The 26538-nt window shown below is 35.7% G+C and overlaps 1 protein-coding gene across 1 annotated transcript; it reads right to left on the minus strand.

Annotated features, from left to right (window-relative positions):
* On the minus strand, nt 1-26538 carry f5 (coagulation factor V). The gene is made up of 25 exons (XM_023269786.3): nt 26298-26538; nt 24719-24801; nt 23923-24045; nt 21082-21294; nt 20833-20994; nt 18900-19121; nt 18649-18814; nt 17049-17229; nt 16249-16345; nt 14694-14899; nt 12998-13145; nt 12698-12910; nt 9677-11738; nt 8496-8661; nt 6980-7216; nt 5859-6075; nt 5438-5617; nt 5173-5289; nt 5000-5071; nt 4080-4165; nt 2781-2936; nt 2558-2702; nt 1362-1513; nt 841-1023; nt 1-752 (listed from the first exon to the last, which is right to left on the minus strand). The coding sequence occupies exons 1-25, from the start codon at nt 26450-26452 to the stop codon at nt 606-608; spliced, it is 5889 nt and encodes a 1962-aa protein (XP_023125554.2). The 5' UTR covers nt 26453-26538; the 3' UTR covers nt 1-605.

Genomic DNA, 26538 nt, shown 5'->3' on the forward strand with positions numbered 1-26538 from the left:
AAAAGAGTGGAAATCGTGTTTATTAAAAAATAAATTACATGGTGTCTACTTACATATTTACATTCATTCACGTTTATTTCCGATGGACTTAAAAATGCAACAACGCACAAAACTATCGACAATAATGGTTAAAATTAGTCTGTTTTTTTTTTTTTGCATCCCACTTGATTGCAACATACAAATCTAGCAACAGCAACAAAAAGGAATTTCCCAGTGGCAGAAATCCTAAGTTATGTAGCAGTTGAGTTCCTCGAGCTGGATGATGAATTTAACAAATGTTCCAACAGTAAATGTGTGTTTACGTGCCTCAGTATGTTTAGATATGTAATACACATGGCTGTATACGTGACTGTGGATGTGCTTATGCTTGGACATACATGTGACTTTAAGTTTGTTGTACATATTTATGTGCATGACTTCCTTTCTGGCATTCTAGTGATTTTTTTGGCACCGGGTTCTGCATACATTTCAGGTTTATTTATGTCAATGTTCCTGTTTTTAGCGGCAGGTGTTGTAAATATCGACTGTAACGTATCTCCTGCAATCTACATCTTCCTATATGTGCACGATTGACTTCCCTTGTTGTCATTTAATATGCAAATCCATCACTCGAAGTCGCAGCCCAGCAGCTCAATCCTCATGGTGATGGAGCCCGACCAGCTTTTGGGGACGATTTTCACAAAGCGAGAGAAAATGGGAGGGTAGATGTAGTTCTTGACGTGGTCGTTGTTGTTTTTGTTTCCTATGAATATCTGCATTTGACGAGAGAAAGAAGAGGTTTAGAAGAAGAAGAGGTTTCGTGACGTCACACTTTCGGTGTGATTTTCTGCTGCAGCTCACCCTGTGAGGCTGGTCTTCATCGTCGGTGTAGTCGGTCCAGTGGATGCCATTGTCGCTGTACTGCAGGATGTAGGACGTGACGAACATCTCCGAGCCCAGAGACTTGGCTCCCTGAGTTATGATGCCGGTGATCTTCTTCACCTGAGGCAGCTCCACCTTCAGCCACTGGCTCATGTCATTATACTGTGGAGCAGACACATAATAAGGTTATTGATTAATTCTGCATGGTTTTTAAATCACATATTGAAAAGTTTTGAGGGCTGTGGTTGTAAATTGATGTTTCTAACAAAGTACAATTGCGAGAAAAAGTTTTTATGCCTGATCTATAATGAATCTATAAAAGAACTAAAATGCTTGATTGTTCCTTGTGATGAAGATGCAAGTGCTTGGGAGTTACAGGAGTCAGTCTAACTCAAGACTGTCATGAGAAACATGGTCTTTACAAGTAGATGTAAACTTTTGTTCATGACTGTAAATGTGCTAGTTTATGACCCGTCATGTCAGTATTTAGGGTTTCCTACCTTCGCCCTCCATGCGTTAATGGTTCCCTGTTTGTTGAGTCGTGCCAGAGAAGGTTTCCAGGGTCCAGAGTACCAGCTGGAGGCCGTGGAGCTCGCTGTGATTTGACCGTCTTCTATCAGTTGACTCTCCATCCCCAGAGGAACTGAGCAGCCTGAGACGTAAGAAATATACATAATATACATTAAAGAAGTCACCTAAGGTCAGATTGTTATTAAATTTGATACGTTTATGGAGCCCACAACAGGCAGAACGATGGTGCAGTAGTTTGGGTTCAATTCGATTGTATGTATCCATTGCCAGTTCATAACACGTCATCTCAAGGTCTTTACATAGTTATAAGTTGCTGCTTGACCCTGCTGTGCAGAGTTTGAATGTTCTCCCTGTTCCTGTGTGGGTTTTTCTGGATGACCTAGAATCTGGCCACCTGAAACACATGTACATGCTACACATGTACGCACATGATTTAAATGCAATCTTACCAATTACAAAACATGCGTTTATCTTAAAAAGTATTTGATATATCAAGCCAAAATTTCATAGGTACCATTTTAAATTTCCATATTTTATTATATAGAATTTTCAAGCGAATCAGAGATGGTTAAGCAGACGGCAGAGATGGAATTACCCTACAGAGATTTCAAAATTGACATTGAAACTTGAGAATTTCAGGCACAAATTTTGTAGGAATAAACAAAACATACCAAAAATAAACTAGTGGGTGAAAGCAGATTTTGTAAATTCTGAGAAATTGAAAAACAATGCAGGCATAAATTGCCCCTTAAAAGGACATGAAGTTTTATTCAACGTCTTGTGTAGTAATGGAGATTTTGACATTTTATACACTACCGTTCAAAAGCTTGGGGTCACTTACAAGTATCCTTATTTTTGAAAGAAAAGCAGTTTTTCAATGAAGATAACATTGAATTAATCAGAAATCCAGTCTAGACATTGTTAATGTGGTAAATGACTATTCTAGCTGGAAACAGCTGATTTTTAATGGAATATCTCCATAGAGGTACAGAGGAACATTTCCAGCAACCATCACTCCTGTGTTCTAATGCTACATTGTGTTAGCTAATGGTGTTGAAAGGCTAATTGATGATTAGAAAATGCTTAGAAAACATGAAATTGTCTGGGTGACCTCAAACTTTTGAATAGTAATGTATAAATATATGTAGATATAGTGACATCTTACCATCCAGCTCACAGCCGTAGAACTCCATGCGGACTGTGGCCATGTTGTACCAGGTGATGGGGTGGAGCCTAATGAACCGTCCAATCACAGGAGGAAAGAAGGTGTTTGTGGTCGTCTGATAGGCTTCAGTGTTACCTTCAAACACCTGGTTCAAGAGATAGACGGGAGTAAAGAAGTGCCACCACACAGTAGCTGCATCAGTGAAGGAGGCGTTTAAACTCACCTTCCTGAAGTCTCTGCTGTCGCCTTTGTAGAAGATCCACTTCCTGCGGTCGTTGCTGTAGGAGATGGAGTACTTTCTCACAAACTGGGACTGAAACATCTGCTTGGCTCCCTGTGTGGCCACCTGGCTGATCACAACAGGCCGCTGGAAGTCCACCTGCACACGTAAGCAGATCGTATTTACACCCAGTCAAGCACACATAATAATCACACTGTAAGCAAACAAACACACAAAAAATGTCACTGCAATGTATAAGCATTTATTGCTATTTTACAAATTTTCTGCAGATAATCATTCAGAAAATGACCAAAAAAAGATGTTTATTTACATGTAATCTGTAAATAAAAAGCAGACCAAAGCTGTAATAATGTCCACTTCCATCTGTATTTTCACAAATTGTTGGTCATTGTTTAACCATAAAATTACAATATTTTCAATGTATTTAAATCAGCAAAAATATCATTATTCTACACATATCTACCATTATTTGACAGAAAATTTATGTATATTAAGGTTTGAAAGACAGTAAAGAATGTTTGTAACTGTCTCAACCTCCAGCACTGTGTTCTTACAAATTCTAATTTGTTCCTTTACGTTAAAAAAACATACTAATAATAATTCCACAACAGTTTTTATGTATTTTTCTGGCACCCTTGCTGCCAGAATGTTACCGTATTTCTATGAGATTTTCCCTGTTTTGTTAAATTACAGATAATAACTCATAAAATGACAGGAAAATAGCAATAATTCACATGTTAACTGTAAAAAGCAGGCAAAACTGTCAATAACTTCCAAATCAAAAATTTGTAATTTACCAAACTGTGATTTGACTCCATAGTTTAATTCCATAGTTTTTCCTATATTTAAATCATTAAAAAAATAGCAATTTTACATGTTTGCCGTAAAATAAAATGTATGATAAGGACTGGGAAATAAAATTTTAAAAAACAAAATTATATATATATATATGTAATATATATTCAACTGTCTAAATCTCCAGTTGCTGTATTTTTACAAATGATATTTTGTTGTTTTACAGCATTTCACTGTATAAAAAAAAAAAAAAAAAAATATTAAAAAAAAAAATATATATATATATATATTACAGTATTTACCCTTTTTTTAAAGGATATTTACTGTTATTTTTCTATGCATTATTACTTTTTATTTTATGTATTTTACAAAATTCCAGAGGTTCCTTGTTCCTTAATGCATTTTTTTTCCTGGTGCCCTGGTGCCTTATTATCACCGTTTTTCTATGAGATTTTTTTCTTATTTTTTACAGTGTGCACCACATACCTGAATCCAGCTGTTGTTCTGCTCGGTGCTCCAGGCGTTGTATTTACCTGCATTGTTCAGTCTGGCAAGATGTGGCTCCCAGTATCCTTCAGAGATGGAAATATTATCATTATACTGGTAAATTTGTTAATTATTGAGCTTTAATTTTACACATCATTACAGTGGTGGAGGACATATTTAGATCCTTAAGTAAAAGTACCAATCCAAAAGTGCAAAAATTCTCTGTAACGAGTAAAAGTCTTGCTCAAAATTCTACATGAGTAAAATTTAAAAAGCATAAGCAAAAATAAAAATATGAATTTGGTGGAACTGCTGCATCTGCATCACTGTAAAGTTGCATTAATTTATGCACTACCGAGTAGCTCTTAACACAAAATCAGAGGAATGTTTTTTTTAATCACCAAAATCACACCAGTTATCAGAACCAGAAGCTGTAAAAACAGAATAATGATAAATTTTAACTTTATGATGGTCACGTGTGACAGGCTGTTTCATTTAGAAAATTGATCTGTTTTACATCAGTTTTTTTCAGCTCGTTTAGCATTAAAGTAGAAGAATTAAAACTGTATCATTCAGCACAGAACATATTTTATATCTCTCTGCTTCTAGTCATGCTTGTTCTTTTTCCATAAGGGTGCAGAACTTTATATTACAGTGAAAATTGAGTCCAGAGTGTGGAAAACTGTGACAGGAGCAAAAAAACACAGAGAAACTGTTTGGATTTCAGAGGGTTAATTTCCAATAATACAGCATAACTTTAGAATCATAATCATCTGAGCCTGCTAAATCACTTATTATAGCTTTAAAATAAATGCTGTGGAGTACAAAGTCCAATATTTGCCTGTGGAATATTGTGTAGGAGACACTGAAATGCTTCAGAAAAGCCCCATACAGTACTGCTTCAAAGGCGGTTTGTCTACCTCTAGTGTTGATCGCTGTGATCTGCTTGTTCTTCACGCTGCCTGACTGCAGACCCAGCGGCCGGTAGCAGTCTAGGAGACACAGAAGCAATGTTTAAACATCAAAATACAACATGCAGGTATAGTCAGAGAACCATACTGTCAATGAATGATTTATTTAAAATAGTTCGCACCATTATCTAGAACCAGGAAGAGGGTCTGCATGCCCTTCTGCTGGCTGAAACCAACTTCTGTCTCCAGCTGCCACAGACCAGGTTTGGACGGATGCATCTCCAGAGTGGCAAAACTCCCTGCGACGACAGTTTGTTAAAATGATTATTGGAAAATACATCATTACCCCTTCATTGTTTACCTCAAACACAGCCAGTTTTGGAGCTTTTCTCTGTTTGATTGTGACTTCTACTGAAAATATAAAAGCAGTAGAAGACAGATTCTGACCAGGCAGCAGTGGGTAAACAGCATGTCTGTAGCTGGTGGTCTTCTTGTGCAGGAATGTTTGTCCGTGGAAGTAGACACTCTGGAAGTCTTTGGGAGATCCCATATTGATGAGGTGCCAGAGAACGAGCTGGTCGGTGTACATCCTCAGGCCCTTTAGGCTGTAGATAATCCCATTGATGGCTACAGAAACAACAAGAAACACCACTTCTTATGTAATTTTTCATTAAACTTCAATGCATAGAAGAGACTCAACCTGCAGTGTCAGGTTTTGAGCAGTATATATGTGAGGTTTATGTAATATTAAAGAGCCTACATTTTGCACATTAACAGGTTTGTGATGTTATTTTTGGAGTCTACTAGAATACATTTCAATGCATTGTGCTAAAAAGACCAGGCAGGATAAAGCTAGTCGAAGTCTTACAGTGGAGCTTGAGATTCTCTCCGTGATAAGGGCTCACAACTCTCCTTCTGGTCTTCCGTTCCATCAGCTCGCGGTTCTTCTCATAATACCAGCTCTGCGACTCGTCAAAGGTCATGAAAAGCAACACAAACTCCCTCGAGTCTTTTAACTTCTGGTCAAGGGTTCCTTCCCGACACACCAGCAAAGGTCCAATCAAGCCAGAGTGGATATCCCTTTCCTAAGAGACAGATCATGTAGTATACAATAATGGGAAATTATTCTCAGTCCAACTGAAGAATTATTCTTAAATTAAAATTAAAATTAAAGCTTTAAATTAAGCAAAATCATGTGCCCTTATGTCTGCAAGTCTGACTTGTCAGCCTATGCTTTTTTTATAATGCTATTTTGTGACATTTCATTTCACCTTTTTAGAGCTCCTGTATTTTAATATTGCACCATTTTTCGATTAATTGTTCAATCATACTTTCATTTGTTCTTGAAAATATAAATTCCTAGCATGCTACATGTACATTTAGTTGCTCATTCTCCATAATGTTTTTTTCTTTTTTGAGACAATCCTATGCTGCTGTTGGATGCTGCAGGCATTTTGTCAACTCAGAGGAAAGACTCTTAAACAGCTGGAAGCAACAAACTAAAATTCAGCTTCAGTTAGTCAAAACCTGGATTACGTTAACTACTGGTGAGTCAAGTTATTCTCAACTCTTACAGAGTTTTACTATTATGGACATTTCAGTGTGTAATATATGTGAAACTGTCAAAAAAAGTGAATGAGAAGGGTGGCCTGTGGTTTTTTCCATTCTTAGTGATGGTGTTTGATCAAAATTGGTGCCAAAATGTGTTTTTGCTGCAGTCTGTATTAAACAAGTATGTTCCCTTATGTCAATAAAATCTGATTTATAGGTATTAGCATCTCTGTGCCACCACAGTAGCTTCTATTATAATAGAATTTTGTGACATTTCACCTTTATCAAACAAAATTACAGCTCCTGGGATTTTGATATTGCACTATATTTTGATTAATTGTTCAGCCCTAGGTAATTTGTACTTGAAAATATGTTTTCATTAAATGCTATATGCGTATTTAGTTCTTCACATCTCTCGTTTCACAGTAAAATACTCACAGGGTTAACGCCTGAATAGTACGCCCAGGTTCGACAGTCAGATTCTCCCGGTTTTGGTCCAACCATAGAGTCGACTTTCCATAAGTATGTGAAGGTGGTGTTCGGCTGGACCTCGTTGTCGTATTTGTACCAGTACTTGGATCCGTCCTCGTAGGACAAACCCTCCGTCTGCTTCGTATACGAAACCCCATTAGGGTGGACAGAGTACGGACGGTTGGCTTTGTTTCTGAACACCACCTAGAAAACAAAATAACGCATTTGGAGACATTTTGAAAAATACTGAACGTAGGGTAAATATAAAGCTAAAGCCAGAAGACAGTTAGCTTAGTCAAGGACAAAGCATGGTATTCCCTCCTTTTTCAGTCTTTATGTTAAAATAAACTAACAAGCTGCTGTCTCAAACTTCATATTTAACATCAGTCTACTTAATTAACTTCCCTCAACAACAATCAGACTAACTCAGTCCTTCAAAGTGACAACATTCTATCATTTTGACATTGATCACTTTTATGTTATTCTTGCATGGCCAGAGCATTCTCCAGAGTGCTATATCAGTGATGGGGAATGGCTTGACTCCACTTTGTTATCAGTTTCACATAGCAAAAAAAAAAAAAACGTCTGCCTTGTTTGTACTTCTTTAAACCAATCACAGTCATCTTGGATGGCGCTAAGCCCAGGATGCAGTAATGGTGCCCCTGCAAAATAGTGACCAAGAACGTAGAGAAGCAAGCACTCTTATTGAAATGCCTGATTAACTGAAGAAACAAAGCAGACCTGTCTCATTCCACAATCCAAATCTTCAACAAGACTTGAAATTTTTAGCACATAGGTTGCTGCATGTAACTTCTTGTTGTTTACCGAAGAAAGGGAGGAGAAAGACGCTTGGAAATTGTCCAAGAAATCGCAAAGTTATACCTAAAATCTAATTCAGTGAGTTTGTGTAGGCTAAGTTTCCTCACAGCTTCATTGCATATATGTGTCATACATGCAAGACTGGACTGTTCTTCAGGTGAAGCAATGCATAATAATGCACGAATAAACTAAAGATTTAATCTAAATCTGGTTTATTTTTATGGACATTTCGGTTTGTAAAAGATGTGAAATTGGCAAAAAAAAAAAAAGAAGTGAATGAGAAAGATTTTGACACTCTGTCGCTCTCAATGATGTTTTTGGACAAATAATGGTGCCGAAATGTGGAAAAAGTCCTTCCCAAATCAGTTCACAAAAATTGAACCACTGTTACTTGGGCACGTCTATCTGTTAATACAAATGCTTGCAGTTCAGACCTGTGCCGTGTTGACGTGATTCGGAAATTTTGCTAGTAAGACTTTTACAGTAAAGTGAGCAGGGTGCTCATTGAAACATGAAGCCTGACATTATCAGATGCCATCAGATTTTTGGTAGTAGTCTGAAGGTGACTTTAAATATGTAAGTATGGAGAATGTGAAATATTCAGAAAAAAAATTAAACAATGTAGCATCCTTAGACAGAAACTGGCAAATGCCGACAGTCTTACCAAGATACTTTGTCCAACCTCCGCCTTGATGACAGGCCCCAGGATGCCCAGATGCTCATCTAGCTCTCCACGGATCTCTGGCGTGGTGAAGCTGCTGTCCATGTAACCTCGGAAAACCACCTTGGTGAACTTAGTCTCTTGGGCTATCTGCAACTTGTCTTGCCTCCTGTGCCAAAAACAGGAACTTAATTACGCAATGGTTGTCTATGGATGTGTTTTATCAGGGATGTGCTGATCAAGTTTTGTTTTTGCTTTAACCTCACCCGAATAATTTAATAATTAATATCTTCCATTAGCATTTTCCTAGATAATACATACTTTAAGTATTGGAAATTAGCTGTAGCAGCTAGTTTAATACTGTAGCAATCCATGGAGGTGGATAAAAGAAGCACCGTGATAAAGACTTCTATGAGGCTTACTGACCATAGCCAGAATAGACAGGAACAGCATTTTACCAGGACTGTTCTGATCCTTTTTTTTCTTTTTTTCTCCCAGTCCGATGCAAGTTATCTAATATTTACTAGCTCATACACACTTTAAGTACTGTGGATTAGCTGTAGTTGCTGGTTGCACCTCCAGGTTGAGCCTCTTACTGTTTAATACTGTAGCAACCCAAAGAGGTGAGCACTTTCATGTTAGAGAGTTAGTAAAGGAGCGCCGTGATAAAGACTTCTATGGAGCTAACTTATCACAGCTCAGGAAACGAGGATTATTTTAAGCTAGAGTAGACTAGAACAGCATTTTTACCAGAAATGTCCCAATCAAGTGTGCTTTTTTGCCCCAATCCAGGTGGAGCCTCTTACTGTTTAATACAAGAGCAACCCAAGGAGGTGGTTGCTTTTGTGTTGGAGAGTTTAGCTAGTAAAGGAGTACCGAGATAAAGACTTCTATGGGGCTAACTTACCACAGCTCAGCAAATGAGAATTAATTTAAGCTAGAATAGACTGGCACAGTCCTTCCTACATCTCAGAAGAACAAATGACAGCTGTTTTCACTGTTTTTTTCTTCTTCTATGTTTCTGTGTGACAACAGCTGTAAACAAAAAATCTTGCATAGATTTATACCCATACCAATCAGTGAAAAATTCCTGTGATCAGCACCAATCCTGGTAATTGGATCAGTCTTAGGACATCATTAGTTTTTACTGCATAATTTTTTCAATGAATCAGAGCTTTTCTTACCTCTGCCCGTAGCCAGCATAGTCCCATTCAACCTCTTCTGCAGCGATGAAATAAATCTTGGTGTTCGGGCCCAAGTGTTTCAAGTGGTATTTGGTGGTCTCGTCCAGGTTGAAATTCTTGATATCTTCATGGCTACTGTAGGGGTCTTTGTACATCACATACTCATATTCGTCTGCTTTTACATTGTGTTCAACTGGCGCAAGATGATCCGGTTCATCCCCAGGAATGTACAGCTCATAGTCCCTGAAATCAGGCCGTGGAACGCCGATGACGACGGGCATGTTGATCAGCTTCTCCTCGTCTGAGACTGGTTGTGGTGCCATCGGTCGAGACCCCCGAGGAGTCATTATAGGATTGAATCCACGAGGGGAGAATGGTAAAGAGAATGGTAAACCACTCCTGGCCTGAGGCTGGTATTCCTTCCTTCTCTTTGTTTTCATACCTTGGCCCCTCTGAGGTCTCTGTCGCCGGTTCACCTTCTTTAGTTTTCTTTTCGGAGGTGGCTCTGTTTGAGGAATCTCAATGTATTTCTTCATATGGTCGGGAATCTCCATGGGCACCATGCTGTGAGTTCCCTCATAAGTCCAGTTGTGGCCTTGTGGTTTAACAGAGGAGCTTTTGATAACCTGTGTTCTGTTTTCTTGAAGATAGATGAACACTTCTTCACTGCTTTCTGAGGCAATGCGCTCCTTGGACGCACCGGAGATGGAAAGGTTACCTAAAAATGTTGTCTCTTTGGGGAAACTTTCCAGAGAAGATGTAGGAGTCAACTTATCCAGAAGAGAAGTGAAGTTCTCTCTGATCTCAGAACTTTTCTTCCATGACAGATCTGATCTGGATACGTCTACTGTGAGATTTTTCATGATAGTATGTGTTGCATTTTCAAGGCTGGAATTGGCAGGAACAGTTAGAGCGTCAGAGGAATCCGGCTTTACTGCAGTGATTGAAGAGTCGTTGCTGGTGTTGTTGTCTGTGCTCTCCACCAGCGACCCAACGATGGTCAGGTTTTGTACATCTGTGCCGCTGATGTTAACTTTTGCAGAATCAGGTGTTGGCAAAGACAACGAATGGTTTGTTCCGTCTGCTGACAGCGTTGTTGTCATGTTACTCTCGTCTTCTCTTGCTGGACTTTGAGGATCAGCAGATGTATTGCTGTCTGGGGTCTTGTCGATGTCGGACGAAGACACAGAATACGAGCAAACATCCCCGCAAGTGACTCTCTCCTCTGAATCCTCCATCACAATCACCTCCACAAATGTCAGGTTGTCACCGGCCTGCATTACATTCACTCTTTCAATGATGGAACCTAAATTTCCTGACAATTCAGTGGTAAGATCGGTAGCATCTGAAGATACATTTCCAACCCTGGATAATGCTGTGGCGTTGGGAACTGTTGTGTTTTCTGTGCCCAAAACTGTGACATTATTGACTACAGAAGCACTGCCATTTGCAGTTATGCTTTCATTCTTTAGCGACATATTGTGGTTGTTAAACCCAGTTGTGTTTTCTGTTTCATACGTGGAAGAATTGTCAAAAACTGATGGCGCACTAATGTTCTGTACATGTGTTGTGTTCTCAGTAATGCTTGGGTTTAGCACATTAACTTTTGTAAAGTTCTGACCTCCCACATCGGTCCAATTTGAAGATAATGTTACATTTAATGCATCTGTCTTTGGTTTAGATTTCACAGTTTTATCCTTCGAAGTCATATCCATATCTCCATCAGAAAAGTCATAATCGAAGTAAGAGAGGTCCAGCTGCTCCATGTCCGAGTCTAACGATTTGTTTTTCAAAGACCTGAGACCTAATTCTTCTGCAAACCCATAAGTGTAATAGTCAATCACAGCGGGGGTTTCTTTCTCCACCGGTTTTTCCTTTTCCTCTTCCTTCTTTTTGATTTCATCCAAGGTCTGAGGGTTCCACACAGTAAACTCCATGTTTTTTTTTGTCTCTTCGTAGTCGTACTCGTACTGGTAGTCGCGGTAGCACTCGACGTCCTGAAACTTCAGGCGCATTCCTTTGGTCCTCTCGTGGGAATTCAGAGAAGCGAGGAGCCAAACGCCTGATTCAAGAGACAAAAAATGCCACTTAACATGTGAAGACTACAGTTGTATCATTAACAACTAGTTAATTCATTGTGTCTATGAATTTGCACTTAAGGGGAAACACTACGGGTGAATAGACCTTCTTAGTGATAGGTATCCTCATAAAATTTATCCAGTTGATTACTTAGAGTAAGACAATGACTTTTTGTATTGAAAGCTTTATGTTTTTTTATACAAATTGGGTATCATACACATAAAAATGGAACAACTGGTATTCATTTCCAGAACTTATTACCTCAGTGTAGATACCAGCACTGCATTTTGTATATCATATCATTTGTTTTTTCTGAGCAATATCTGGCAAAAGAATTACCTTCAGAATGAATAAAGATTTATCTTATCTTATCTTATCTTATCATTTGGATAAAGCCACCGTCAGGTTTTGTTTAATTTTGTTAAACGTTATGGCTTTTTTTTTTCTTTTTTCAGGGGGGATTTTGGATGTATCTTTTTTACAATTTAATAATCCAAAAAATATTGTCAGCAGCCAGCAAAAAAACCAAACATTTTTTGCCATGTTTTTTGAATGAAACATGCGCTAAATCAGATTGTACATGATATATGACCAAATATGTCAGTGAAAAGCAAAAAAATTCAGAATATAGATAAGAATGAAAGTGGAAAGCTTGGTGATGCTGAAGTGGAAATTCTGTGTCAGTGTGGGAAAACCCTATTTTGAGTAAACAGGCTTTAAAGATGAAATCTAGAGACACAAATAGAGAATGTGCAGTGAGATAAACACCTAAATATGTCTTTAGTCTTAAGACACATTAGAAGCAAAATATCTCCATAACCTCAAAATAACATGAGAAAACAATGTTTATTCCTGCAGTGTCAAGCCCTGACTTTCTACTGCCAGGATACTTTCTCAGGTTAAATCCGTCCCTGTTTTTGATTTATAGACACACTGACTGACCGACGTTGAGCATGCTCATGGTGATGGTCTCTCCGGTCATTGGGTAGAGGCTGAGGAAGTCCTCTGTCCTCTCGTTCAGCTCAAATGGATGACCGTAGAAGGTGGCGGTCTGGATGTAGTCCTGAGCTCCGATGCTGGACATGTGCCACGTTGCAACTTCACCGTTACAGAAACCCAACAGTGGGCCGCTTTCAAACATGTAACCGTTGATCGCTGTGAGGAAATTCACCCGACTGTTAGCGATTTATAAAGGTAGATGCATGAAAATAACAATGAATATGTCACATGTCATAAGCTTACTGTGCATGACGTTGGATTTATAGAAGTCCGGATCCGCTTTGTTGACTCTGGATCGATCAGAATATTGACGGATGTTGTCGTCCAGGTACCAGCTCTTGTTCTCATCGAACACAGCAAACATGGCATGTTGCTCCTTGTCTGCTTTTAGCTGCAGAAACAAGCAAAAATATGGATTCGTTTGCAGCACATTTTCTATGTCAACAGCAGAATTTTGAATGTTAACTTTGAAATTTTGAAATTCAAACAGAATCAAATTAATACGACTTCTTTTTTTTAACACAACAGATAAAAACACAGACGAGAATTAATCTTGGAAAGTGTTTTCCTCAATGCCTACAGCAACGTTATCTCCAAGATTGTCTCCAGTATTTATTAAGAACTAATTTTTATCCATTATTCATACTGAGCCTCTTTACCTTTAGCTTATTTCTGAATGATTACGAATGTGACGTTAACACGTGACGAGTTTTAACAGTGTAATACAGACTCAATTGAATTGCTTGCTAAATGTTTTGCTCCACTCATGTAGGATTCTTACAGGTCAGTCATCAAGTATGTGATGTTTCCTTTACAGGAGAAACATACTGTAAATGCTAACTAATAGTTTTTTGGGCGCTCACACCAACTTTATCTTCCAGAACATGTCCAGTAGTTGTAATTGGTTCACTCTTGGTGCATTATTTATGTTTAAAAAATCTTTCTAAAAGCACTATAACAAGATTATATACCTTAGCAGGTAGTTATGAGCTCTAGAAGACTGTGCTAACCAGCGACAGTATTAAGATTTTTTATCTTATAGTTTATTTTTTAATTTCAAATCTTTAAATTTTGAGGCTACAATCAATTATCTATCAGATGTGAGAGGAATTAAAAGTGGAATACAGAATCAATGTAGATAGTTGCTCTCATTTTACAGGTATGTCATCAAATATACAACATCTTTCTTCACAGAATGGACAAAAACACTAATATTGATGAATCTGGAAAGTTTTTCAGCGCTCTCAGCAACTTAATCCCTCAGAATGTCTCAAGTATTTATTAAAAAAAAAAAAAAAAAAAAACCTTCCTTTTGCAATATTCATGTTATAAAGTCAGACTTATACTTCAAGACGATGAGTCTGCAGCCAAGTTGAACAACATTTTCACCATTTTTTGACTTGAATCAATTATCGAGAAGGTGGGCTTGGGTCGTTAGTTTTTCTCCTCTCGCATAAGATTACAAAAACTTTACAGGTCCGTTATCAAATATATGACATCTTTCTTTACATTAGGGCCAAAAATCTAAATGTTAACTTATCAATCTCCCAGAATGTGTCCAGGAGTTATACGCAAGTCATTATTTGTGCATTATTCATATTAAAAATCTGTCTTTAAAGCATTAAAACAAGATTTTTTGTCTCATATGTCTTTAAAGCTCTAACCAGGTGATGTTAAGCAGTTATATTATTGATCATTTCTCTTATGTTAAGTTTATCTTGTTAGCATATATAGAGCAACTGCAGGTTATATTATAACCAAAGTGTAGGAAAAATGAAAATAATAGCACGTTTCATGAAAATCCTTGCTAGACATGTCAACTTAATGTCTGCACAAAAGGTTAATCCCTTTAATGACTATAAATATCTGTGTGAAATGTATAGAAATCCACAGTTTTTGCAGAAACCACATCACATTTTTGTGTTTGTAGCTTTTTTACCTGCACGTTCCTGAGGTTGAGCGACTGACTCTTGCAGATGAGAATCGGTCCGATCAGACCTGAGGCGATGTCTCGTGGTGTGTTCACTGCACTGTGGTACATTCGGGTCAGACAGCGAGGGTCTCCATGCAGAGGTTCGTCCTCCTCCACCACTTTCCAGACGTAGGTGTGTGTCTCACCTGGCTGAACGCCGTGGGAGTGGTTTCCTGGCAACAGCATCACAAATTACTCCAACAGATATGTAAAGAGTTTAGTAACACTCTGCAGAACAGGTGTAGATCATTTATTTATCATTACTTCATCAGCTGATTCACAATTTAATATGCAACCAAGTTAGCTGGATTTTAGTTACACATGTTATTTTAGACTCAGTGAAGAAGAAGAAGAGGAGAAGGAAGAAGAAGAAGCTCTTTCTCGTTTTAATCAAATTGGCCATTTGTTGCAAACGTTTATATAATTAACACAAACAGTTGAATATCTGAGTTTTTTATGTTAATATTGAGCAGCATTAAGATCATCATGAGTCATGCAATAGCTCAGTATTACTTAAATGTACTAGAAAAAAATCTGTAGCTCTAACAATCTCTAACAATTAAAATTTCACACATATTGACAATAGAAAAAGAAGACTAGATCCTTGCTTGTGTTGTATCTACTCTCAGATGTACGTCGCTTTGGATAAAAGCGTCTGCTAAATGAAACTGCAGAACTGTAGAAATAATACGAAATTTCAAAGAATGTTTCTTTTTTATTTGAGATTTTTTTCAGGATTTTTAAAATACACAAAAGTTGAGATTTAATTAGACCAGTAGACTCTAAATTTCTGTCTAATGTAAAATAACATTAGAAATCTGTACCAGTGAATAACAATTTCCATTTTATTTCACAAATATTTCCATTTTTTAAATTTAAATTTAATACTCTATGTATGTATTTATTTTTTAAAAAAGATACAAATGACAACTAACAGAAGAAGCACTGGTTCTGTAATTTTACATAGAATTGTAAACTGTAAATAAAATAATAAAATCTGTAATTTTGCAAAGAAAGTTTAGAATTTTTTTTTCAGTAAAATTACAAAAATAGATTCCGAATTTACACATCTAATATAAAATAACAATAAAAATGTGAGTCTGTAAATAACAATAACATTTCCAAATTCCAAAAATATTTTTTGATTAAACTGCTTAATTCAAGGGTAATTTTTTTTCCCAGTATTTTTGAATACATGAAAATATCAATAAAATTGCAGAAATAGATTGAATTTACATGTTTAATGTAAAATAGCATTAAAATCTATCTATCTATCTATCTATCTATCTATCTATCTATCTATCTATCTATCGAACTATCTCATGTAAAACTGAGGCTAGAGTTTGTTTTTTAGTTAGGAAAAATAGACTACCTATAGCCTCAGCTGCCGGATTTTCTGTTTTTTTAAATTTTTTATTTATGTACAATTTTCTTCTAACTGTGTATGATTTCCATCCTAAGTGTTACCAACATTTATTTATCATCTTTTTAAAGAGTTAAATCGATGTGTTTGCATCAGTACCTCCTTCTGGGTAGTTGACTCCTTCCTCTGACTTCTCCACCGTCAGTCCATGTGGGTAGATGCTGTAGGGCCTGGAGGCCTTGTTCTTAAATACAATCTGCAGGAGAAATACAGGGTTTACAAGGACACACAGTTAATGTTTAGTCATTATACAGAATCTACAGTCCAGCTTCCTGTCTTGTTTGAGTTCTGTTTTTTATATTTCAAATCCCACCGATGATGAGGTCAAAGTGTTGAATTTCAGCTTTATTATGATAGTTTATGTTTCCATTTACAGCAGATTTTCACCTGTCTATCTGTCTGTCTGTCTGTCTGTCTATCTATATTTTAATAATGCATAATTTCATTTTATTTATCTAATATATCTTACTTTTAGTTAATTTCTTCTCATCTGGAGGGATGATAGTGTTTCCTCAAGTTCCTAAATCTCTTTGTTTTTAAGTATTTTACTTACAACGTGATGTTTTTGAGTTGTTAGATTGCATTTTTATTCCTTTCTTCTTGAAAGAACTTGATGTTACATTTAATTGCATGGAAAACACGCTATAAATGAAGTCTGGTAGTGGGAAAATATGAAGTGAAACTAAGATGAATGATAAATAAACAACCAGGAGTTTGCAGTTGCTGTTATTCTGACCTTCACTGCACTAAAATGCAACTTAGATCTCTATTTATGAGTCAGTTTCCCTGTCATTGTTAATGATTGATTGGAATTCTTGGCATTGGAGCAGCTGTGGACTTTTTGGGGGGCTTCCGGTGTCATTTGAAGCAGGATTTGTTTGAAATAAATCTGGTCTCACCTTGATGACATCTCTGATTTGTGCTCGGATCACCGGTCCCAGGATTCCCAGCTCCTTCTTCCTCTGCTTGTCCACCACCTTCTCAGTGAACGACTCGTTTGTGTACTGAGTGTAAACGGCCTTCTTGTACCTGCCGCCTATTCGTGTCGCTGACTGTTTCAGGTACATATGCTTGAAGTCACTGCACACAAGGAGGATTTATTTCATTTTGGGACATTTAAAACACAGATATTTATATCAATTTATTATAAATGTAAACACGGGAGCAGCTTGAATAAGTTTGGAGACACGAAGGCTGCACAGGAATTAGTTTGCATGATCATTTATCACCCAAAATGTGAATTTATAGGAGAAAATGTGACATACTGATTCAGAAAAATGTCTCCTACCTTGAGTTTTTCAGTTTCCTTCAAGTTATTATAGTTTTTTTATAGGAGCTGGCCCATTGGTGTGGCAAGGATAATGTAATTTTTTTACATTTTTATAGTGATTTTCCACTTTTTTATCCCTACACTTGGCTATTTTGGAGTGAATCGTGACTACAAGTGGCAAGATTTACTGCTGCAGAAGTCTTGACGTAGATATTTAATGCTGAAGTGATGATGAAAACAGCTCATATTAAGTAAAATTCTGATTAAAAATATATATTTTCCAACATTAGAACATCTTAGAGTATCTGTCATGAATAAAAGAAGCAGTAAATGTATGTAAAACAGAATAGAACCATTTAAAATGTATTCCAGTGTAAAACACAGTGCCCAGAAATGCTTAGGTTTAAAGGTGTCATGAAAAGTTAATTTAAAATGTGTCTGTAAATACACCTTAGTCATTAATGTGTTCATGCATGTTTTATAGTCTTTTACAGGAATTGGCCCATTGGTGTGGCGAGGATAATGCAATTTTTTTTTTAATTATTGTGATTTTCCACTTTTTTTTTATCCGTATTTTGCATTGAATCATGGCTCAGTGGAAAGATTTACTGCTGCAGAAGTCTTGACGTAGATATTTAATGCTGAAGTGACGATGAAAACAGCTCATATTAAGTAAAATTCTGATTAAAAAACATATTTTTTTTAACATTAGAACATGTTAGAGTATCTGGTATAAATAAAAGAAGCAGTAAATGTATGCAAAACAGGAATAGAGCCATTTTAAAAAATGTATTCCAGGATAAAATATAATATATATAAAATATAGAAAAGTTCATTTAAAATGCATCTTACTCATCAGTGTGTTTATGTATGTCTTATAGTCTTATAGTCTGGCAAGGAAAATGCAAATTTTTTTATCCCTACACTTTACTATTTTGGAGTGAATCATGGCTAGAAATGGTGAGATTTACTGCTGCAGAAGTCTTGATATAGATATTTAATGCTGAAAAATGCTTAAAATGATGATTTAAAAAAATTGTTTTTGCAGTAGAACAATTTCGAGTATGTCATGAATAAAAGAAGCAGTAAATGCATGTAAAACAGAAATACAACCTTTTAAAAATGTATTCCAGTGTAAAATAGAATCAGAAAAGCCCCCACTTTTAGATGCCTAGGGTTAAAGGTGCTGTGAAAAGTTAATTAAAAGCGTGTCTGCAGACGCTCCTTACTCGTCGATGTGTTCGTGCATGTTTGGTGTGTAGTCCCAGACGACCTCCTCAGCAGCTATGTAGTATTTCCACTCCATGCTTTCGCGTCTTTGTGCGATGGTCATCCTTCTCAGGGGCTCTTTAAAGGCGTCACACTTCTTTACGTCCACGAAGGCGTGCATGCCAGCTGCAGCCATGAGAATATATTGTTATTTTTTCCTGTCAGTTCAGCTCCAGGTGTGGACTGTGTTCATGTCAGAGTGCAGGTTTACCCTCCATGTGTTTGGTGACGTGTGAGGACAGCAGCCAGCGGCCGGCGTGCAGAGCCACCATGGAGGCGGTGGCCGACGAGCCGCTGATCAGACCCACAGACGACACTTTGTGGCCCGTCTGCTGCAGCACCTGGCCGTTCAGGTGGACCGAGAACACCTCCGGCTCCGAGCTCATACCGACCAAGTGGAGGCTGACGGAGGAGTGGGCACAGATGTTCACATCTGGAGGGAAACAGGACGGTTTGATTGGCTTAACTGACTTTCTTTAGTTTATTCAAAATGTCATGGAATTTACAAGTGAGCACACATAATTTTTTTATTTTTAACATTCCTATTATTTTTGTCTATTTTTACTGTCTAGTGGATGTTACCTTTATTTATTGCAATGTTCATTTTATTCTCTTTTGCATTTTATTTATTTACATATTTATTTCTCCTTATTATTATTATTATTAGCCCTGTTTTTATGGTTTTCCCATCTATTTTCTTTTATCCTGCCATTATTATTCTTGTCCATTTTTATCGTCTAATTGATTTATTAACTATAATTATTTTATTCTTAATTTTATTATTATTATTTTACCCTTTACTTATTTCAATATTAGTTTTTATTTATTATTATATTATTATCATTATCATTATTTTTATTATCTGTTTTAACTGTCTAATTGAATTGTTCAATTTATTCATTATTTATCTTATTCTATTTCGAATTTTAAGTGTATACATATTTATTTCTTCTTCTTCTTCTTCTGATTATTATTATTGTCTATTTTTTATCATCTTATTGATTTTATTAGCTGTATTTATTGTATTATTAATTTTATTCTATTTTACCCTTTATGTATTTGCATGTTATTTTATTTATTATTAGTATTATTATAATAATTATTACCATTATTATTATTTGTATTGTCTATTTTTTCTGTCTAACTGATTTAACTTTATTTTATTGTTCATTTTATTCTATTTTACATTTTATTAATTTACATATGCATTTTTAAATTAATATTAGTTGAATAATAATAATTACTATTATTATTATCATTGCCTTTATGGTTTTACCATCTGTTCCTTTATTCTGCTTGTTCTCTCTGTTATTATTATTATTGTCTATTTTTATCATCTAATTGCTTTTTAACTGCATATTATTAAAGTGTTTATTAATTGTATTATTTTATAGTTCATTTTATTCTATTTTACACTTTTACTTATTTTAATATTATTTTATTTATTTTCTGTTACCTTTATTTGTGTTATTATAATAATAATATTTACAGAATTATAATTCTGTTGTTTAATGATCTTCCTGAGTATCTTCCTTTATTATTATTTTTTTTTTACCTGTCTGTAAAGCACTTTGTCAGCTTTGTTTTATGAATGTGATATATAAATGAAGTTGATGTACAGTTTAAAAAAAGACATAATCAAAAGAGAGTTTACAAAAAAGTGCTTTGCAGACAGGCCAAATAAAAGTCTCCTGTATCAGGCTAATTTTTCCCTTCTTTTCCAGTCTTTGTGCTAAGCTAAGCTAACAAACTCCTGTCTGCAGGTTTTTTTGTCACGTCATCTCATGTCCACTCATGGAAGCAGGAAGCACCGATGTTGTCGTCACTGTTATTTGCAGTGTAAGCAATGATGTAGAGGCTTTTTAAAAATACTAACCAGAACCAAGCCTGTTCTGATATGAACTTTCTACTACTACTACTAATTATAATGTTATAATAATAACTTTATTTATGTAGCACCTGTTACAAAAGAAAGTTTACAAAGTACTTTGCAGACAAGCCAAAAAAAGTCTCTTGTACCAGGCTAAATTTTCCCTTTGTTTCCAGTCTTTGTGTTAAGCTAACAAACTACTATGTATAAAATTAAAATGTGATCTGTGTTTTTCATAGTCCGGGCATGTCAGATAAAACGTGAACAGACTGACCAGGCAGCGACCCTGCTGTGTATCCGTTGATGGTGTATTTTACATGGTTGCCTGGATCGTATCCATTCGGTTTGTACTTGCTCTGCTTCTCATCGAAAACCCCAAACAGGAAGACGTACTCCTGGTGGAAGCCGACCTGCTTCCCCGAGTCGTCCAGGCTGCCTGCAGAGTCGCATTATTCAGAATGAAACGACCCGGGGATTTAAAAACAGCAGTAAGTAGTTAAATAAAGCGCATTTTCCCGCTCACCAGGCTTGCAGACGAGCAGAGTGCCGATGAGGCCGGAGTTGTAGTCCTCGACCACTTTCTGGTGGGAGATGTAGGTGTAGGTGAGGCAGGCGGGGTCGTGCTGCTGTGGAGAAACAGCTCCAGTCACCTCCCAGTAATAAACGTGTTCGCCGTTTGGTCGAACCATGTCGTCCTCTTTCTCTTTCTGCGATGTGTTGTCGAAGTAGTTGGCACCTGTGAATACAAAAACGTTCATTCTAACAAAATTCTCTGCGTTACAAATACATACAGAATCATTAGTACCATTTTCTGTCACATTTTTACTCACTGTAGGCTCATTTTTCAAAACAATATAGTCAATAAGTACTGCACCTCTATGGAAACAGCACAACCACTCAGAAACGTCTCGTATGATTAAATTCAATTCAGTTTTATTTCTATAGTGCAGATTCCTGATGTTTGTCATCTCACAGCACTTCATCTGCCTTGACCAGTCTGGGTGAGACGGGGAACTATGATACAGGTCTAATGCCATGAAACAATTAAAAAAGATGGATGCCTTTAAATATTTGGTGTACAAAACTTGAAAAACCTGGAATCACCATGTCCAACACCTCATGTGTCCACAGGTTTTACCCATATTGGTAAAAATGAGACCTCCACATGTTACTGTTTAAGTATTTACATCTAAAAACTCACCATTTTTCTCACTACTTTGCAACTTAGCACAATATATTTCACCATGCTGAATGTATCTTCCAATAACTTGCTCCTCTGTATGCTATTTTTCATCCATACTGCATTTTTTTTTATTGATACAGTATGTTTTATTTTCGAATTTTACAAATAATTTCACTCTTTCATTCGCTCTTTCAAAGTTTGACTCTTTTTTTTTTACGTTTTTACTAATATCAGCAAAAATGTGCACTGATATTTGCTGTTATTTGAAAGAATTATATAAATTAAAATAATTTTTAGCACAACTCTGCACATCAACATGCTGTTTCACCATGCTGAATGTATCTTCTAATAACTTGCTCCTCTGTATGCTGCTTTTGAGCCATGCTGCATTTATTTTTGATCCAATGAGGGGTTTTTTGTTTCCTCTGTGTCTCTTATTGTCTCTTTTCTGAGACTTATCCTTTTGGTTGCACCAAGGAATTTAGAATCTGGTACAAAAGCTTTATTTTTTGGCAATTTTTTAATTAAATATTTCTGACAATTTAGACCTATTTCTAGTTATTTTTTCCTGATTGAACTGCACTCATATGTGACTCATTCACGAACCATTGGACACTTGAAAATCCATCAATTCGTTCTGTTTCTTTTCAGTTTTCTGGCTTCAATAAATGGCGTCATCTTTAAAAACACAACATGCCTTTCAAACCTGAGGGCAGAGTATTAAAAGAATATGTCATGCTGGTCAAATTAATTAGATTCCCTCATGAATCTTATATAACAAAATATGAGCAGCTCCAAGACTAACAAAGACATAATGAAATGTTTCCCGCACACAGTTCCTTAATTTAGTGTTTCCTCTGATCTCTGACTTTTGCATTGGGTGGAACCCTTAATCCCAATTTCCTGAATCCACAGTGTCTCCATTTCTTTACGTGCAGCACTCAGACAGAGATTTCCTGAAGCTTAGAGCTTCCCGTTGGACTTCAGAACTGTCTGTCTGTCCTGGTTAATGTTTTAGAAGAAGACAAACAACATTGTTTGTTGTCTTGGCTAATCTTGTGTAAATATTACAATGAGTAACATCATGAGCTCAAACACTGACCCGAACGGACCGAATACGTTGTTAAAATAAAAAAAAAAAAAAAAAAAAAAAATTCAGATTTAATAGAAAATAAATGTAGTTTTCTATTCTTTAAAAACTGCTTGCAAAAGTCTGTAAAATCACAAATATTATCTGAAATTAGCATCCCATCAGTTAATTAACTATCATGCCAATAATGCCAAATTCCATTTCTTTCTTCTTCTTTGTTCACAGAAAATTTACTTTACTATTTATACTGTGCTTTTTTAAGTTCAAATAAATTTACATAAAAATGACAATATTTGTGTTTAATGAATGTGTAGCTCTTTATATCAGTGAAAAGTGGTGAAGGGGAAACTTTAGCTGTGTTGTATTGATCTAATAATTTAGGAAAATAAAACAATTTATTAAGCATATAATGTAAATGTCTTTATATTTATTTTATTTATATATATATATATATATATATATATATATATTTCTTAAATTTTCTGGGTTTTGTTTTATGTCAATGTGGTCAAATTATTTAATCGTTCATTTTTAACTCTCTTTTTTTACTGAAACTTTAAACTTTTATTATTTAGCTGAATTTACATACACATTTGCATAAATCTGACAAGAACCATCTAAAATTAAATATGTAGCTCCTCACATATTACACATTTATGTGGATGCTATTAATTCTAAGTCTTTTGTAGTATTTCTTAGAATAAAAAAAATCTTAGTTTGATATTTAAGCTGAATTTTACATTCAGACTCTGTAACTGGAGGGTTGTTTGGATTGTTTTATTGCATTTTTATCTCAATTTATCTATAAAGCACTTTGTGTTGCATCTCATCTGTGCCACATAGATGAATAAAACATAATATTTAATTTAACTTAATTTTATTTTATTTTGCTTAATTTGATTTTATTTGAATTTATTTTATTTTTCTTAGATTTTGTTTTGACTGCCAATTATTTGACCATCGTTTACTGGTTTTTCCCCCTTTTTGTTTTTTGTTTGTTTTGTTTTATGTTTTTTATTTTTCACAGTGTGGTGTGTCTTTAGGTCGACCACATCTGTCAGATGAATGAATCCACAGCTGGGGACTCTCACCCTCAGACTGCTTCCCGTAAGCCACGCCGTGTGGGTGGATGCTGTACGCTCCGGTCGCCATGTTTCTGAAAGTGACGACAATCGTCTCGTTCTCCTCGGCCCTCAGCGTGGGTCCCAGAAGACCTGCAGAGAAAGATGAGATCAAGTTTGTTTATCTGGAATCCACACAGATAGACTCAGACTGAATCATCACAGATGTAGTTTAACCACTGGAATATGTTTGGTAATGTCCTCTTATGCAACAACAATGACATAAATTGAGACTGGAATCAGTACGTAAGTGTTGTTTATGCACAATTACGCACTGGAGAGAAGAACCTGCCAGTGTGTTACATTTTTTTGGCATAGAAGGAAGAAATTTCTTTCTGTAAAGTTCTCAGAAATGACAGCTGCTCCTATACTGCTCAGCAGCTGTGCTCCGTAACAACTGGTGGCACATTAAAGGAAAAATAAACTCCTCCAAATGTAAAAATGCACCTTTTTCCTGCAGATTATTTTCTTTTCTGCCTCAGTGAGGTGTTGCTTCACAGAACATGTGGTGTTTTGCTCCAGTCTCTGGCTCCAAAATCAACATTTAGTGTGAATAAATATTAATGTCTCAGCAATTGTGCTGTAATTACTGCCACATTAAATCATTCTTTCTAGCGAACCTGGTGACACATAAAAGTTCTGTGCATGTTAAGTCATTTAATAGATAAATTTAAGTTGCTGTCTGTGTGGGAAGTGAATGTGTAGACAATAACAGTGTTTCTTTGTAATCAGAGCCAGACAGATGAAGTGTTCATGCAGCGTTTACCCAACCAGGATGGATGAGTCTTAGCCTGCCTGAAGTCTTTGTCATACTCCCGAAAGACCACTTTCTTATAGGTGGGACTAAACCTGAGTAAAAGTGGAAAAACACAAAATGTTAATCATGAAAAACAAGGAAACTCCCTACATATTGTCCACACAGCAGAGACTTTATGACATGAAAGCCAAACTTTCACTGTCTGTTCTGTTTGTTGCAGCTAAATGTGTCAAACTGATATCAGAGATGAGGGACAGCCTGTTTAAACAAGGACAAACTGGACTGTTCTACCAGGAAACACAGAGAAATGAAACTTTTTTTGATCTGTTTTTAACTGTAATCTGACAGATTTTCCCTGCTTTGTTAAATTACAGACAACAAAAAAAAATCACAGAAAAACTGTTTTAATTTCTATTTAACATACCTATTTTTACATTTGTTAATTTGTCTTTTTAAAAGTTTTAACTTTTTTTAACAGTGTATATACCAGCAAAAAGATTATTGGTTTACAGATATTTGACATATTTCAAAGAAAAAGATTTTTTTGCTGTTATTGACATTTTTTTGTTTTGCAGATAATATCTAGTAAAATCACCAAAAAAGACTTAATCTACATGTTCACTGTCAAAAGCAAGTAAACAAACAAAAAACAGCCACACCAAAACTGTACACAATATCCACATCAAAAATCAGTCTTAAAAAATAATTTAAAAAATGTTCTGTTCCAACGTGTGACTGTAGAATTCCTGTAAAATTAGATTTTTTTTAAATTTTTTTACTTAAAAAAAATTTATTCTTTTCCTTTACTTTTTAACTTTAAATTACCACCAAAATAGTTATTTGCATCATTTCAAAGTAAACTCATCTTATGTACTGATTGAAAAATTCATCGTTTTTAAATGTTTTGGTTTAATTACGAATATCTTATAAACTCACAGAAAGAAAAACATTAATTTATATGTTGACTATCAAAATAAAACTGTAAATAATGTCCACATCAAAAACCTCTATCTATCTATCTATCTATCTAAAATTACACTCATTTAAAATTGCATTTAAATTCACACAAACTATCATTATTTTACAGATACTTGCATCATTTGGAAGTAAATTTATTTTATTTAAGGGCAGAAAAAATCATCATTTTTGAATCATTTTGTTTAATTGCAGATAATATAGTATAAAATTAAAAAAATAATATTAATTTTTAAATTAAAAATAAAAAAATACAAATTTAAATGTTGCTTATGAAAAAAAATAATTGCAAATAATGTCCACATCAAAAATCTGTATTGTTACAAATGTCAGTTCGTTCTTTCACAATGTGATACACGGTTTTATTGCATTTTTTCTACTAAAAAACAATATTTGAAGTCATTTTCACTACTTTTAACAGTTTTTAAAGCATCCCATCGTTCAGTTGCCACCAGATTTTCATCTCCTTTTCTTTTTTACTAGATTTTTTTGTGCACTGTACAAACAACCTAAGTAACAGAATGCAGTCAAGACATCTAAAATAAATCCAAAAATGAAAGAAGGAATGTTACAGGACTGCTCTTGCTGTGTAATATTCCAGTTTTTATCCTACCAGTTTGACTGATGTCCATTGTAGTTCCAGTCTATCTCTACAGCAGCGATGTAATAGTGTCTCTCTTTGCCCTGAGCTGCTGTGACATGCAGAACCATCAGAAGAACCAGGACGGGCAGGAGGCAGCGAGCTCCAGCCCAGAAACAGAGCCTCATGTCTGGGTTCAGTCCTGCAGCTGCTCTGCTCTGTTTTGCAGGTGAAGAAGCTGTGAGGTGGCGGGGACGTTCTCTCTGAGCTTTAT

Source organism: Amphiprion ocellaris, chromosome 11, assembly GCF_022539595.1.
Source record: "Amphiprion ocellaris isolate individual 3 ecotype Okinawa chromosome 11, ASM2253959v1, whole genome shotgun sequence".
Classification (NCBI taxonomy): Eukaryota; Metazoa; Chordata; class Actinopteri; family Pomacentridae; genus Amphiprion; species Amphiprion ocellaris.

What these genes read in the sequence shown, in the direction of transcription:
- f5 (XM_023269786.3), bottom strand. Translation starts at nt 26,452, where the DNA reads ATGAGGCTCTGTTTCTGGGCTGGAGCTCGCTGCCTCCTGCCCGTCCTG. An exon ending in CACAGCAGGGTCGCTGCCTG is followed by an intron (nt 19,122 to 20,832) that starts GTCAGTCTGTTC and finishes GTTTCCCTCCAG; the next exon opens with ATGTGAACATCTGTGCCCAC. An exon ending in AGAACAACAGCTGGATTCAG is followed by an intron (nt 2,937 to 4,079) that starts GTATGTGGTGCA and finishes TTACGTGTGCAG; the next exon opens with GTGGACTTCCAGCGGCCTGT.